Below are 14,674 nucleotides of genomic sequence, written 5' to 3' on the forward strand. Positions count from 1 at the left end.
ATTGACTTTGTTGTCTCCTAACCCACCCCTGATCGACAAGCTCCAGTCAGAGCCTTGTGTGTTCCCCAGCAAGGCCGGTTCCACCCCCTCCCTTGGGAACTTGTCCCCTCACCCAAGGTAGAGTCAGAGCTGTTAAGCTTTCTTAGGGCTCCAGCTAGATTTCCTCCCTTTTGGCAAAGGCTGGGGTCTTGGGTGAGACTCACTGCATCTCTCCAGGACACGGCCCCCACTCCTCCCCAGCAGGGACTCCTCACTGTCTGCCCTACAGCCTTCTCCAGGCCGAACTGGGGCCCCAGGGATGCTGGAGCAATTTGTGTAACGGGGGTGCCGACAGCCACTGAACCACACTGTAAACCCTGCATATGATGGAAACCGCTTCAAGCCAGGGGCTGCTGCTGCCCCCCCACACACACACCCCGACTCCCAGCACCTATGCCAGGACCCCACGCAGGCCTCCAACCCAACAGAGATCCACTGATCACTGCCCTAGGTTTCTGGGGTTTTAGACAGCTGTGTCTTCATGTCCTCACCCTCCTGGCTAGTATCCAGATGTACCCACAGACCCACCCACCCACCCCTGCGCACTCACCATCCTGCACCTCTGTCCACACCTGCGCCCACTCGCCCACCATGGCTCCTCGCTCCGTGTCTGCTGAAAGCAGGTGACCCTCCCTGGACGGGTGAAGCGGGTTTGGGGTAGGGGGCAGCCCCAGGGCCGGGAGGGGTGGCACATGGAGAAAAGACAAGGGGGAGGGTCCCTTTAAGCCGGTCCCGGACACTCCCTTCCTCCCAGCCGGCCCTCGCCCTCCCCCGCAGCTCCGGCGCTGGCGAGCGGCTGGTGCGGGACGGAGGGTCCCGGGAGGAGCCGCGGCCCCGGGGAAGGAGACGCGGGGCTGGGGCAGAGCCGAGAGCGGGCTGGGCTGGGCTGGGCCCGGGGCAATCCCAGCCGGCGCGGAGCTGAGACGGGGAAGCCGAGCCCCCGCCAGCAGGGCGCGGACCGGTTCCAAGCGCCGCCCGCGGGCGCAGGGCGCTTTGGCGAGCCGGGCGCTGGGGGCGCGGGTCCGGGGACGGCGCATGGGGGGCTCCTGCTGGCCGGCGCCCCGGGCTAGGGGAAGGGTAGTGCAGCAGGCGGCGAGCGGAGCGGGATCGTGCCCACGGGAGCGCCCCGGGGGAGCCCGGCTGCAGCCTCGGGGCCAGGTGAGTGAGAGAGAGGGGAGGGCAGCGGGGCGAGGGGGGAGCCACATGCCCACCCACCCTGCAACCCCCTCCGCGCCCCGCCAGAGCGATACCCCCTGCGCCCCGCCTACGACCCTCCCTCCAGGGCAGTGGCAGAGCAACCCCGCTCCCTATCTCTTGCTGCATGTCTGTACAGCGCCTGGCACAGCCCTTCGCTCAGTCCGGCTTACAACAGGACAGTCAGTCACGAGATGTAGCCACTGAGGGTAAAGCCATCCCCACTAACCGCAAACCCCCAGCCGGAGACCCGTGCTGTTAGCTAATGACCACGCACCCACAGGTCCTTTGTTCTTTAAATGCAGCTGTGTCTGGGGTGGAGCCTCACAGCCCTTTCCGGGGGGGTTCAGAACTTCAGTTTTGGAAGCTGGGTCCTCCCGCAGCACCAGGAGCTGGGGGTGCAGCCACTCGCCCTGGCTTGAAGTGGTTTTCATCCTATACAGAGTTTACAATTTGGTTCAATGGCTCTCAGCGTCCCCACTCTACAAATTGTTCCAGCCCCCCTGCCCCTATTACCAGGCTGAGGGCCTTCCTCACCACCCACAGTGCAGCACCGCCCCCATCACTGTGGGGGGGCCCTGGGGCCAGCGCTGACTCAGAGGGGAGAGCGCCCCTGCTATGTATTATTCCTAATGAGTCACCCGTGCCCCCAGCCCAGCACTGTGGCAGTGTGGTCAGCGCCAACTCAAGAGGGGAGAGTGCCCACTACTGAGTCACCCACTCTGCTCCCTGGGCGTGGGGGACCAGCTCCCATTCCTGGACCAACACAGCCCAGCCCGGCTGCGTCTGGGACGCCCGGCACATCCCTCGGCCCACGCTGCAGCGTGGGGTGGTGGGGCATGGCAGGAGCCGGGTACGCAGGCATGGGGGGGGGGCGGGATGCAGGAATTGGGGCTGTCCTAGGATGACAAGCCTGCTTCCTGCCCAATTACAAGCTTGGGGGTTCTTTTCTGTCAAAAGGGGGTAGACAGCAAGGCCAGTTGTGGAGGTCTCCCAGCCTTGGAGAGGGGAACAGCCTTGGACAGGGGTGTCCCCAGCTCGGGGAAAGTGTCCTGGAGTTTGCAGAGGCAGGTGGCAGTGGGGGGGCCCTCATGTAATGTGGCACCTGAGCTAGTTACACCCTGTTTTTCCCCCCCCACCTCCAAATGGGTGAGCACCAAGCTGGGGACGCTGGACGCGAGGTGTCCTGTGTGCCAGGCTGGGGAGCCTCCTGCGCCCTGCTGCAGTGGCAGCTGCCCCGGTGGGCTGGTGTCACGTACCTGGCATCTCCCAGGCCTGGCTGTCAATGTACAGCCTGGCCCTAGACTGGCTATTCTACCTGTGCCAGCTCGCTAGCTCCCCACTGGGCTGTTGCTGGCACGCTCGCTGTCGCGGTGCCTGGCTGCATGGGGGCACTCTCGGTTTGGGGTCCCAGTGCCCGGATGCTTCCACGGGCTAGTCAGATCTGGGCATATCCCATGCGGAGCAAGTCCCGACCCCTGCATTCCCCGGGGCTGGCTTTGCTGCCCGCTCAATGTCAGGTCACTGGAGCTCAGGGGTGATCCCTGGACACTCCCCGGCCAAGCAGGGCTCCCAGCTGTGTCTATCTGTGCCATCTCCAAAGCAGGAGGCCAGGCTGTAGCTGCAGAGATGTTGGTGTCCTGGATCCCGGTGCCCATGCTGAGGCTCCAGGCAGCAGGGATTCCAGCTCCTCGGCCCAGAGGCTGCGCTAGCTGAAGGCTTGGCAGATAAAGCTGCCGAGATTGGGAGCGTCGAGGACCCCCCCTTGCGGATCAGGGCCGTCTGCCGTGCAAACCAGGCCCGGTGTGGGAGGCGCATGGAGGCTGGAGAAGCGCCTCTGCCCAGCAAACACCCCATGGAGCAGCAGTGCCGCCCAGAGCTCAGGCGAGAGACGACAGCACCCCCCGTCTTGGCACAGGTGGTACCGCTGCTCTTGCTGCTAGCACTGCCCGCCAGTGCCCTTCCTGTGCCCACCCCGGTGGATGACAGCGGGGAGGTTGTGGTGAGTCCCACACAGCCATGCTTATGGGGCTGGGGGGGGGGGCCCTAATCTGTCCTCTTGACAACGTTCACTTGGCCTCTGCTTCCTTCCCCAACCTCCAGCTACCCGGGTGGCTGGGGAGGAAAGGGATGTGGGGGCCAGGATCTCTCACAGCACTCCTACCCCACCCCCACAGCTCTGCTAGTGCCCCTCAGTCCCGACCCACAGCTTCCTGTTGTCCCAGCCCTGGGCACATCACTTCGGTGTGGACGTGATGTGCGGACAAATGGGCATTGCTGTCTCGTATCAAGATTTGAACCCAGGCGGGGAAGGGGGTGGGGCCTTTGCTCTCCCTGGGGAGTTAGTCACTGAGGGGAGAAGTTTCTGGGGTGCCCAGCTTGGCCGGTCTGTGTCTCAGGTGGGGCACCAGAGCCAGTGGCGCCGAGAAGCCGAGCGGGCCGGGTGCTTGTGACGGTGTCACTCTCCTGTCTGTATGTGTGCCCCTTGCCAGGCCTGGCTGACGCAGTATGGCTACCTCCCCCCCGCCGATCCCGTCACCGGCCAGCTCCAGACTTGGGAAGCTCTGACCAGTGCCATCCGCGTGATGCAGCGTTTCGCAGGCGTCCCCGAGACTGGGATCCCAGGTATGCAGAGTCTGCACCTGCCTGCAGCCCCAGAGCCCCTCCATCGTCCCGTCTGCAGCCCCAGAGCCCCTCCATCGTCCCCGCCAGCAGCCCCCATCCCAGTCCCCGCCTGCAGCCACCCCGCCCCTCCATCGTCCCCGCCTGCAGCCCCCGCCCCTCCATCGTCCCCGCCTGCAGCCCCCGCCCCTCCATCGTCCCCACCTACAGCCCTCATCCCTGTCCCTGCTTGCAGCCCCTGCCCCTCCATCGTCCCAGCCTGTAGCCCACCCGCCCCTCCATTGTCCCCGCCTGCAGCCCCGCAGATGCCCATCACCTGTGACAACCTGCAGTGCTCCAGGCCAGCCTGCAGCCCCAGCCCAACCATCACCCCCACTATACTCTGCCTTGGCCCCTGCCTGCAGCACCTGGACCCCCATTTTCCCTTTACAGGCTCCCCTCCTGGTTCTCTTATATCCATCTCCATCTCGCCTGCATCTGCCAACCTGCTCCCGTCTGCCTGGCAACCCCTCTGCATCAGCCCATCCTTGCCCCCAGCGGCTACCCGCCCTGCTCTGTTAAGGGAACCTCCAAATTCTGTCTGTCGGTCTGGGATCCAGCTCTCAGCTGGGAGACTCCAGCTCCTTTAACCCTCCCCTGCCACCCTGCCCTGTTGGCCCAGACGCTGCCCAGGGGCCCCCGGGTAGGATTTGTTGCTGGGCCCCCTGCCTGGATGTTGAGGGAAAGCAGCAGGCTCAGCAGGAGCCCTGTGACCCAGCTCGTGAGCCAGCCAGTGCCCCCCTTCATGCCAGCCCAGGCCTCTGCCATTGCTACAGGGCGATCCTTCAGGGGCACTTGGGGTCCAGGCGGGTGCAGAGCGGGCTCTCCCCTAAGGCTGTTCTCCAAGAGGCAGTCTGCCGGCAGGGCTCACTTCCCCCCCAGCTGAGAACTGACAGCTCTGTGCACTGCTGCATCCTGGCGGTGCTCTGACCTGCCGGCCGGTGACGTGCCTGTGTGTCCCGCCATGTTGCCCAGACGATGCCACGCTGGCCCTGATCCGGACGCCACGCTGCTCGTTGCCTGACGTGCTCCCGGAAAAGCTGCTCGAGAGGAAGAACGGGAGGCCGTGGCGGAAGAGGAGGGAAAGTCGGGGCAGGCGGAGCGCAGGCCTGGCTTGGACCAAGAGGAACATCTCCTGGAAGTAGGTACCGACCCGCCCTGGCAGCCATCAGATCCCTGTTCCCCAACTGGCCTGGGACGTGAGGCCAACACAGACCCGACAGGGCAACTTGGAGTAAACCTCATGGCTAGGCACCCAGGGCATTCCAGTGCCACTGCGTCTTATGGGGTGTAACTCGGCCAGGCTGCTCAGAGACACGCTCAGCAAAGTGTGTTAATCAGGGATTGGCTAAATAAACCCCCCTGGCTCTCCTAGCCCTAATCTGGCGCTGTCCAAACTCTCACACTCCAGTAATGAAATTAACCAGGGCTCCAAAAGGCTGAGCTACTGAACGGGGTTTTTAAACCTGCCCCTAACACAGGACCCACCCCCAGACACCCCCCAGTCAGAGGAAAACTGGACAGTTAGGAAGTAACAGATCTCCAAATAGCAGTGGCTAGAGAATGGGGAAGGGGGCATGGACAAAATGTGTATAAATCAACCGGGCTGAGTGGGGTTCTTGGGAGTTAAAGAAAATTGGCTAATCAATCCGCTGCATTCGCTAGCAATTAGTGTGGGGGAAGTTGGGAACGGGGAGGTGGGGGGGTACAAGCCAGCTGGAACAAAGCAAACCTGGAGGCCGAGGCCTCTGAAAGGGGCAGGAACATCATCTGGCAGGTACAGAGACCATCAGCTCTTTGGTGCAGGGGCTGCCTTGGCTTTTAGTTCTGTGTTTGTGCAACGCCTGGCACAGGGGGGTCTGGCTCATGACCTGGGCTCCCAGGTGCTGTCACTCGACAGATAATGACATCATGGCTGATTAAAGCCCATCGCTGCCCTGCGCAAAATAACGACCCACGCGTCAAGAGGAAAACCCCGCTAGATTTGAGCCCGGTAAGCAGCAGAGCATCGGTGTCTGAGCCCAGAGAACAACAAGGGCTGGTCTGCACAGCCCTGCCACAGCTCCACTCCCTCTGAGGGACAGGCAGTGCCAGGCCCTGGGCCTGCAGCAGTCTGCACGGGGTGGACCCTGGACCTATGCAGAACCCCATTTGGAGCAGGGCTACACATGGAGAGGGAGGTGAGGGCACGAGCCAGGGACTTGGGCATCCTGGGTTCAATTCCCTGTTCTGCCACAGACTCCCTGCAAGACCTTGGGCTGGTCGCTTTGCCGCTCTGCCTCGGTTTCCCATCTGCACAGTGAGGGTAACAGCCCTAGGGGTGTTGTGAGGCTAAATCCATTGACAGTGGTGAGCTGCCCACAGGCTGCGGTGATGGGGGCTGTCACAGACTCCCAGGTCATGCCCACTCTTGGCCCCGTATGGTCCCTGGGGGGAACCCTCTTCAGTGAGACAGCCCTTCTCGGGGGTCCACTCCGCCTCCTGGAACTGCACCTCTCTGAGCCTTTAGCATGCCTGTCTCTCACCGTGAGCCCCCTCAGGGAGTCCACTCGCTCTGGACCCCCAGGGCCTCCACTCCCAGAGGGAATAATGCCCCCCAATCTCTAGACTGGAGCGACTCTCAGCCAGCGTCAAACAGGAGGGTTTATTGGGTGTCTGAACACAGCACAGAAAACTCTCAGGGCCTCAGGGCTGGCCTCCCTCAGCCCAGCACATCCAAGTCTCCCCTGCATCCATGTGGGCTCTCCCTGCTCCCTCTCCCCAGTCCAGAGACCCCCGTTTTCCAGCTGGGCATCCGATATCCCCTTGCCCCCAAGCCCCGCCTCTGTCCTTTGTCTTCTGTTCAGGTAAACGGGATCACTTGGGCCCCCTCCCCTCTCAACCGTCCTCTGTCCCGCTCTGGCTGGAACGGGCTGGTCAGGTCACCGGGGTCCTCTCTCCCCAGCCCATTGTCCCCATGCTGGCCAGATCCGGCTGTGGCGGCTCAGCTGGGACTCCCAGGCCCCCAGTTGCTGGGGTCTCCATTCTCCAGGCCATTGGCCGGGGTCCCAAGTTCCCTCGCTGGTCCTCTGTAACAACAAACTACCTCTCCCATCACCTTGTTAAACCCGTAACACCCAGAGAAACTGAGTCCCACCCCCTCTGCATGCAAACCATTGACAAAACCAAGAAAATCCCCCACTTCATCACAGGGGCCACAGAAATACCATGGCCAGATGGCTGCATCAGGAGTTGGCACCAGATTTTCCAAACTCCTTGGTGCCCAGGAGCCCCCATTATTGGGGTGAGGGGGGGATTTTCCATTGTCCTTAACAGGAACTGCGGGGTGTGAGCTCCTCTGAAGACGTGGCTGCGTGGGAGGTGGCAGAGCTGGCCCTGCGGGTGCATCGGATACTTGTGCCACCTCACCCAGGGGCAGCGCTCACTGGATTTGCTTTGGAGGCCATAAGGGGACCTGGGGTCACAGCCTCTGGGTGGCAGCCCTGTCAGATCGTGTGAGCAAAGCAGGGCCAGGCTGGGGTCAGCACTTAGACGGGAGCCCTGGCTCAGAGAGGGAAGGATAGTGGCTGGGTAGTAGGGCAGGGTCTTCCCAGGGAATGTCAGAGTGTAACACGAGGGGGTGCTGACACGCCACTGCCAGGGTGACTAGGTTTGTCACCAGCGAGCCCATGGGGATTGCAGGTGCCAGGCTGATCATGCAGCGACAGCAGAACCTGGAGGTTGCAGGTGATGCTGAAGTGGGAGCTGGGGGTTGGCGTCAGCTGGGGGAGCCAGGCGCTGACGCAAAAGGCCTCGGAGAAGTTAGACACGCAGGCAGGAGATGACAACCAGCCCAGTATCGCATGGAGACGTGCAGAGAGGCCTGCCCAATCAGCGCGTCCACGGGCACTGCTGGAAAACCAAGGGCTTTGAGCCGCAAGAATCCACGCTGGTTTCCCCACAAGGCCCTGGGCTTTCCCTGTTAAATACCAAAGACCCGAATGGACCCAGGAAAATGGAGACGGTGACACCAGGGCCATCGCCCATATTAGGGGGTGCAAAACTGCCGGCTCTCAGCACCGTTAGCTCGCCCCTGGTGCACGGGCTGCTTTGGGTTCACCCTGGTGCAGCCGCCCCCATGACAGTGCCCCCCTCTCTCTCGCCACCTCGCTCGCATGGATCGTTGCTGCAGGAAGCAGAGGCACCTGCTGGGCTGCACTTTTGCCCTACGCCCGAGCAATGGGGCACGGGCGGAGTGGGGGGAGCGGGAGCCGAGGGTTGGGCTAGCAGGGGATGCAGGTCGGGAGTGAGGGGCACTGGCGGAGCTTCGGGGGTGGGGAGCCCAGGGCTGGGCTGGCAGGGGCTGTGGGTTGGGATTGAGGGGCACTGGCAGAGGTGGGGAGCCTGAGGTTGGGATATCAGGGGCTATGGGCCAGAGTGAGGGGCACAGATGGCTCACCCCCAGCTGGTTTGTGGCTGTGCCTGTTTCCTGACCGTGGGGCTGGCCCCGGTCCCCGTGGGCCCCTCTCTTGGCGCTCCGCCTGGCAGGGTGAAGACGTACCCGCGGGAGGCACGGCTCAGCCGGGAGACCATCCGCGCGCTCACGCACTACGCGCTGAAGGTGTGGAGCGAGGCCGCCCCGCTCACCTTCCACGAGGTGGGTGGATCCGGCGCCGACGTCTCGGTGGAGTTCTTGCGCCTGTCCCACCAGGACAGCTACCCCTTCGACGGGCCGGGGGGCATGGTGGCCCACGCCTTCTTCCCCGGGGACCTGCAGCGCGCCGGCCACGTGCACTTCGACAGCGACGAGGACTGGACCTTCCGCTCGCCAGGTGGGCCCCGGGACAGGGAGGGGGCGCCCCGTCTGGGCAAGGCCTGCCTGCGTCTCCCCCGCATTAGCGCCAGGCTCCTCACTTCCCCCCCCCCACCTTGCAGATGACTATGGGATGGATCTCTTTGCTGTGGCCGTACACGAGTTTGGTCACAGCCTGGGCCTGGCGCACTCGTCCTCCAAGCACTCCATCATGCGCCCGTATTACCAGGGCCCGGTGGGGGACCCGCTGCAGTACCAGCTGCAGGCCGATGACCGTGCGGACATCCAGAGGCTCTACGGTATGGCCCGGCGGGGCGGGACTGGGGTGGGAGCCCTCTCTGCGCGGCCCTAATGCCAGGCTGCGTCTCCAGGACGGTCTGCAAGCCAGAAACCCGGATTCTGTGCCCAGCTGTTGCAAACAGGCCTTTGAAAGGGGACTAGCACCGGTGGGGTGGCCGATCCGGCAGGTCTGTCCCATGCACCAAGTGAGCCAGTGCTGAGCATCAGCCAGCCAGTGCTGGATGAGCTGAACTTGGAGCTCGTTTTTGGGGTGCACTGCCATCTCCCAGGAGAGCAAGCAGTGTGGATAAAGCAGCTGTCGGGGTGGGGCTCGGAGCATCTGCTGCCTGGCAAGGCTGCACTGACCTGCAGCTCGTTGTGTGGGGCTGAGAACTAGCTCGGTGCAGGATGTGGCGGCTGGACTGTGGGGAGGCTGACGGCCACGTGCTCTCACCCCGCATCCAGGAAGCCCTGTCCTGCATTCCACAGAGAAGCCGGAGGCATCGTCGCTGCTCCCGGACCCGCCGTCCCTGCCCCATGACTTCCCTGCCTTGAGGTGAGCTGAGACCATCCCTTTTCCTTCCCCACCCTGCACTCAGACCCATGGAGCATCGCTGCCCCCTCATGCGGGTGTGGGCCTGGCCCGGCTGGGATCCCAAGGGTCAGCTAGCAGCTCCCGCTGTCCCCGGCGGGTTCTGTGGGGTATCCAGTTCATTCAGAACCGGGGAACCCCTGGTTCTAGGCCTGTGTGCTGAGCGGCCCCTGGACGAATCTAGAGCCAGGTAAATGAGCAGCACACTGGCAAATGAAAGTCGGGGTCAAGACGTGCGGCAGACACCTAGCAGGGTCCTGTGTTAACAGCATCCACTGGGGAAAGAGACCTGGGCATGCATCTCAGAGGGGTCAGGAAAACGATCCAGGGCTGGAGACGTTCTCCTCTGAAGTTGGACTGAAACGACGGGGGGAGGCCTCACGTAGAAAGGGAGGAATAAGAGAGGGCAGGATAAACGTATCTAAAATCACAGCTGGTTTAGAGGAGGAGGAGCGGGGGCATCTGTTCTTGTAGAGCAAGGGGACGTTCAGTGGAACTGAAAGGTGGGGAATTCAGCACTGCTACGGGGGGCAACCCTTTCATACAGCGTGATGAGCCTGTGGAACTCATTGCCACAAGATGTCAGTGAGGCCAAGAACTCCGCCGGAATCCAGCAGAGACTGGGTATTTCTGTGGATAAACTGGACTCTCCAGAGTTAAGGATTATAACATTTTTTGGAAGGCCTCATAAACCTGCCCATCTCTAACTACTGGAGACCTAAAGTAGGGGACAGATTGTCCCCACCTGCGACTGTGGGATTCCTGCACCTCAGGACACAGGGCTAGATGGACCTTGGATCTGACGCCGTCTGGCAAACCTAGGCCACTGTGGGGTTTGCAGTTGTGCTGCCAGGTGGGAATGGGGCTAGCGAGGCGCAGAGACCATGCGGGGCCCTATGGGGTGACCGGACGCAGGTACAACCTCAACCCCAGCCTCTCTGCCGGGCTGGGGGTATTTCCGTGGCTCTGCCTGCGGGCAGAGGTTCCTTGCGGGCAGAGGTTCCCGGGCCCCGTGGGAGGGCCGGAGGGGAGCCGACCGCGTGCTGCTGAAGCACTGCCCGCTGCCGTGGCAGGTCGGAGAAGGAGTTCCCGGATCGCTGCTCCTCCAGCATCGACGCCGTCGCCCAGATCCGTGGGGAAACCTTCTTTTTCAAAGGTCTGTCCCTGCGCGTGGGGGGTTGGCCCATTGAACTCTGTGGTGGGACCAGCCGGCTCCCTCTGCCCCACACGCGGGGGGACGGGGACGCTGGTATTATGGTGTAGTGGGGTGACCCCGGTGCCTGTGGGACCAGCTGCCTCTTCGCCCTGTGGCAGGGGGGCAGCTCCCCAGGGGAAAGCCGTGGGCCAGGCCTGCAGGGGCACAACCTCTGGCAGGGAGCATGCTCCCATGCCAGGGGGGGTGGCACAGCCTGGGGTGGGATGTGGATGGGGTGCTGTGGGGAGGGCACCCCGGCTAGCGAGGGGAGAGACAGTGTGGGGGTTCCCTTATGCCCCTGCCCTCCTCCCCTCACCCACCCGTGCTGCCAGACCCGCCTCCTCCCTGCCCCAGCTGCCCCTTCCCTCCCTGTTCTCTCGTGGCCCCCAGCCCTCGTCCCGTGGGGCCCCCAGCCTGGCTGCTGTGCCAATAGCCCCATCCGCCCGGCAGCCCTGGGCCGCCTCCGTGCCTTCCCCAGCTCCCAGCTGTAGGCAGGAAAAGGCCCCTTGTCTCTCAGCTCCAGGGGCAGCCCCTCCTCCTCGTGCCCCTGGCTTGGCAGAGGCTTTTCCCGAGGGGCAGGGGGGCTGAGTCTGCCCCCGGCCGAGGGGCTCTGCTCAGAGCCACCCCAGCAGCCCTGCAGCTGCCCCCATGCAACACCCGGGCGCGAGGGGCTGCACCAGCTTCACCTCTGGGTGCTGGCCATGCCTGGCCAAACCACGCCGGGCGCGGGGCCCATCTCTCCCCGGGGCCCCTCAGCGCTGCACTGCCAGGGGCTTTCCTTGAATGGGGGCCCCAGCTGTGGCATCCGCTCTCCCTGGCCTGGTGCCACTGGGCACAGGGGGCAGCTGCGAACCTCCTGTCTCCCCCTGAGCCAGGTCAGTACTTCTGGCGTCTGACCCACGGGCGACACCTCACCTCCCTGCGCCCCGCCCTGAGCGCGGCTTTCTGGCGAGGCCTGCCCCGCAGCCTGGGCAAAGTGGACGCCGTTTACGAGAGGCACACGGACCATCGGATCCTCTTCTTCAGCGGTGAGAGCCGGGGGCTCGGGGCAGCAAAGTGACGGGCACCGCAGGGCCAGCCGGGGCATGGCGAGGAGCCGTCCTGCGCCCTGGGGGTGGAACGCACCCTCGTTCTGCTCCCGCAGGCCCAGCCACCCCCCCCAGCAGCCCACACTGGGCACCCTTGGGTGGGGCTGCAGGACCACCACCAACGATCCCCCTGCATCTCATCTTCTCCTGGGGTTCGGAGCTGAGCGGAGAGGCCTCGGCAGGGGAATGGGGAGCTGTCTCCCCCAGCTGTCTCCTGTGCCCCGTCTGCTCCCTTCAGCACCAGGCTGCCTGGCACTCGCTCACCGCTCCCCCCTCTCCCCCAGGGCCCCTCTACTGGGTGTTTAGGGACAACGGCGTGGAGGAGGGGTACCCGCGCCCCGTCACGGACTTTGGCCTGCCCCAGGGGGGAGTGGATGCCGCCTTCTCTCGGCCGCACGACCGGAAAACCTACTTCTTCAAGGGCGGGCTGCAGTGGTCCTATGATGAGGCCCTGGGGCGCATGGACGAGGGGTCCCCCACCCACACTGTGCTCGGGGGGCAGCTCCCCACCCCTGTGGACGACATGCTGAGTGGGAGTGATGGTGAGTCGCCCCCCTTGCTCCCGCCCCCTGCCTCATGGTGATTCAGCCCCTCAGTTCCTGCGTGTTAAAGGGGACCCCCTGTGTCCCATGGAGACTCCCCAACCTGTCACTCTGCCCCCCACCCGGGTAAAGGATACACCCCTGTGCCCTATAGAGACTCCCTGCTCTGTGTCTCCAGCCCCCAGTTCCTGCATGTTAAAGGGGACCCCTTGTGCCCTGCCCTGTCCCTCAGCCCCTCTCCCCCACCCTTTAGCTGTTTGCAGAGCCCTGACGCGCTTATGACGCCTGTCTCCCTGCAGGAGAGGTCTACGCCTTCAAGGGCAGGCAGTACTGGAAGCTGGAGAGGCACAGTCTCAAGCTGGAGAAGGGTTACCCTCGCTCCATTGCCAGGGACTGGCTGGACTGCACCGGGGAGCTCTACCCGCCACTGAGCGCCCCCACCGGCCCCCCCACGGGAGCCAAGCTGCAGCCGGACGGGCGGGGCCCCCCGCTGGAGGTGGAGGGCTGCGTGTGCCCCAGCTCGGCTCCCCGGGCCGCGCTCGGCTGGCCGCTGGCCGCCCTGCTGCTGCTGCTGGGGGGCCTTGGCTAGGCTGCCAGCCGGGGCTGCCCACGCCCTGCGGACTAACCCTGGAGGCAGCAGGCCAGGCCAGGGCGCTGCTGGGGAACCCTGGGGATGGGGGCGCGTCCCCGAAGGTCTCGGCGCTGCAGGCCGGGTTTCGGTGCAGGGGATCTGCAGGGGTCTGAGCATGCCCGCGAATGCCCGTGAGTCAGGGCCTCCTCTGTCTGCGGGCAGTGGCATGGGACGGGTCCCCGGGTGAGGGGCCGGGACGGGCTAGGCCACCTCCACTCTCCCCCGACGGCCTTCAGCCCCCCATGGCTGGGCGGGAGGGCACCCAGATGGCCCAGCTGGGCCCGCATCAGCCAGGGCCTGGCCTCAGCACCTCGGCCAGGGCCTGTCAGCTGCACCCAGTGCAGGGGGCCGAGTGATGGGCCCTTCGTGATCCACTGACTATGATGCCAGCTCCTGCCACGGGGCACCAGCTCTCCATCGCCCTGACTTCACCCTCCATTACCCCAGCTCTCTGTCTCCTCAACTTCTGTGTCCCCATCTCCCTGATCCCCCCCTCCCCCCGACCATTGCCCCAGCTGCCCCCCTCCACACCCCATCTTGCCTCAGGTGCTCCCGGCACTGACCTGGGGGGCAGGAATGGAGGGGGGCGGGGGTGGATGCTCCACTCCAGCTTAACTTGTAGACCAGGAAGCTATATTATACACCTGGGGCCTGGGCCTGCCCCACACCCTGCCAGCTCCCAGCCGGCCTCTGTGCTCTGGTGTTGGCGCTCGGCGCCCAGGGGCCCAAATGACCCAGGAGCCCCGAGCAGCCGCTGCCACCTGCCCCGGGATGGGACCCCGACCCTTCACCCTCCTGCCCAGAGTGGACTTGGGGTGGAAGGGTCGAAGGGGCCCCGGGGACTGCACCCTACTAGGGCAGAGCCTGTATCTGCTCAGTGCTTCTCTTGCCTAGCCCAAGCCCTGCTGAGCCAGTGTGTTCGCACCCCCGTCCATGGCCCCGGGGCTGCCCTCTGGCATGGGGGGAGAGGTGAGGCCGGGCACAGGTGCGGGAGCAGCCGAGAGCTAGCACTCCTGTTAAAACCATGCCAATGGCTTGTGGTGCCCGTGCCCCAAGCTTTGAGCTGAGCTCCGGCCGGGGTCCCTGGCCCCATAGTAAGCCCCCCGCCCCCTTTGAAGCTTCAGAGACAGGCCCCCAGGCTGCAAGGGGCAGGGCTAGAGCAGAGAGCCCCATGGCCTCCGGTTGCTGGCTCCAGCCCCGGGCAGCCTCCCACGGGCATCCGCAGCAACCGAACGTCGCTGGACTCTGCTAAACCCTGCCCCGCCTTCCCCATGAGCTCCACAGTGCCCGTCCCCTCTCTCCGGCCCCTCTGCCTTAGCCCCCATCTGCTGAGCAGCCGTGGTCTCCCGCAGTCCTCTGCCAAACCCTGCTCAGCCTCTTCCCAGCCGGGAGATGCTACATTAGCTCCGGAGCCCCTTCTGCATCCGTGCCTGGGAGACGCCCTCCGATCCCTCGCTTCGGGACTCCTTGTTCCCCATGTCCCTCCCCATGGGTGGCTGTTGTCCTGCAGCCAGGAGCTGCCAGCACTGCTTGGCGCCGGGGCTGAGGGGGAAAATGGCACCGTGCCCTGTTCTGGTCCTTGCCCTTCCAAATCTCTCTCCACCCCCCACCCCCCTGAGGGCAGAGCAAACGCCCCAGCCGCCCCAGTCAAGGTTAGGAGG

At 64.5% G+C, this 14,674-nt stretch overlaps 1 protein-coding gene across 2 annotated transcripts; it reads left to right on the forward strand.

The window, feature by feature from the left end:
• Positions 1-611: 611 nt before the first annotated feature.
• LOC119848635 (matrix metalloproteinase-17-like) lies at positions 612-14,649 on the forward strand. 2 transcript variants are annotated; one of them, XM_038384684.2, is made up of 11 exons: positions 612-1,197; positions 2,837-3,235; positions 3,726-3,858; positions 4,870-5,035; positions 8,422-8,705; positions 8,809-8,985; positions 9,431-9,521; positions 10,631-10,713; positions 11,628-11,780; positions 12,125-12,382; positions 12,682-14,649. In XM_038384684.2, the coding sequence occupies exons 2-11, from the start codon at positions 3,050-3,052 to the stop codon at positions 12,969-12,971; spliced, it is 1,821 nt and encodes a 606-aa protein (XP_038240612.1). In that variant the 5' UTR covers positions 612-1,197; positions 2,837-3,049; the 3' UTR covers positions 12,972-14,649. The 2 variants fall into 2 exon arrangements, with proteins under 2 accessions (XP_038240612.1, XP_038240611.1); XM_038384683.2 differs by having other exon boundaries at positions 2,840-3,235.
• Positions 14,650-14,674: the final 25 nt, after the last annotated feature.

This window comes from Dermochelys coriacea, chromosome 26 (assembly GCF_009764565.3).
Source record: "Dermochelys coriacea isolate rDerCor1 chromosome 26, rDerCor1.pri.v4, whole genome shotgun sequence".
Lineage (NCBI taxonomy): Eukaryota > Metazoa > Chordata > Testudines > Dermochelyidae > Dermochelys > Dermochelys coriacea.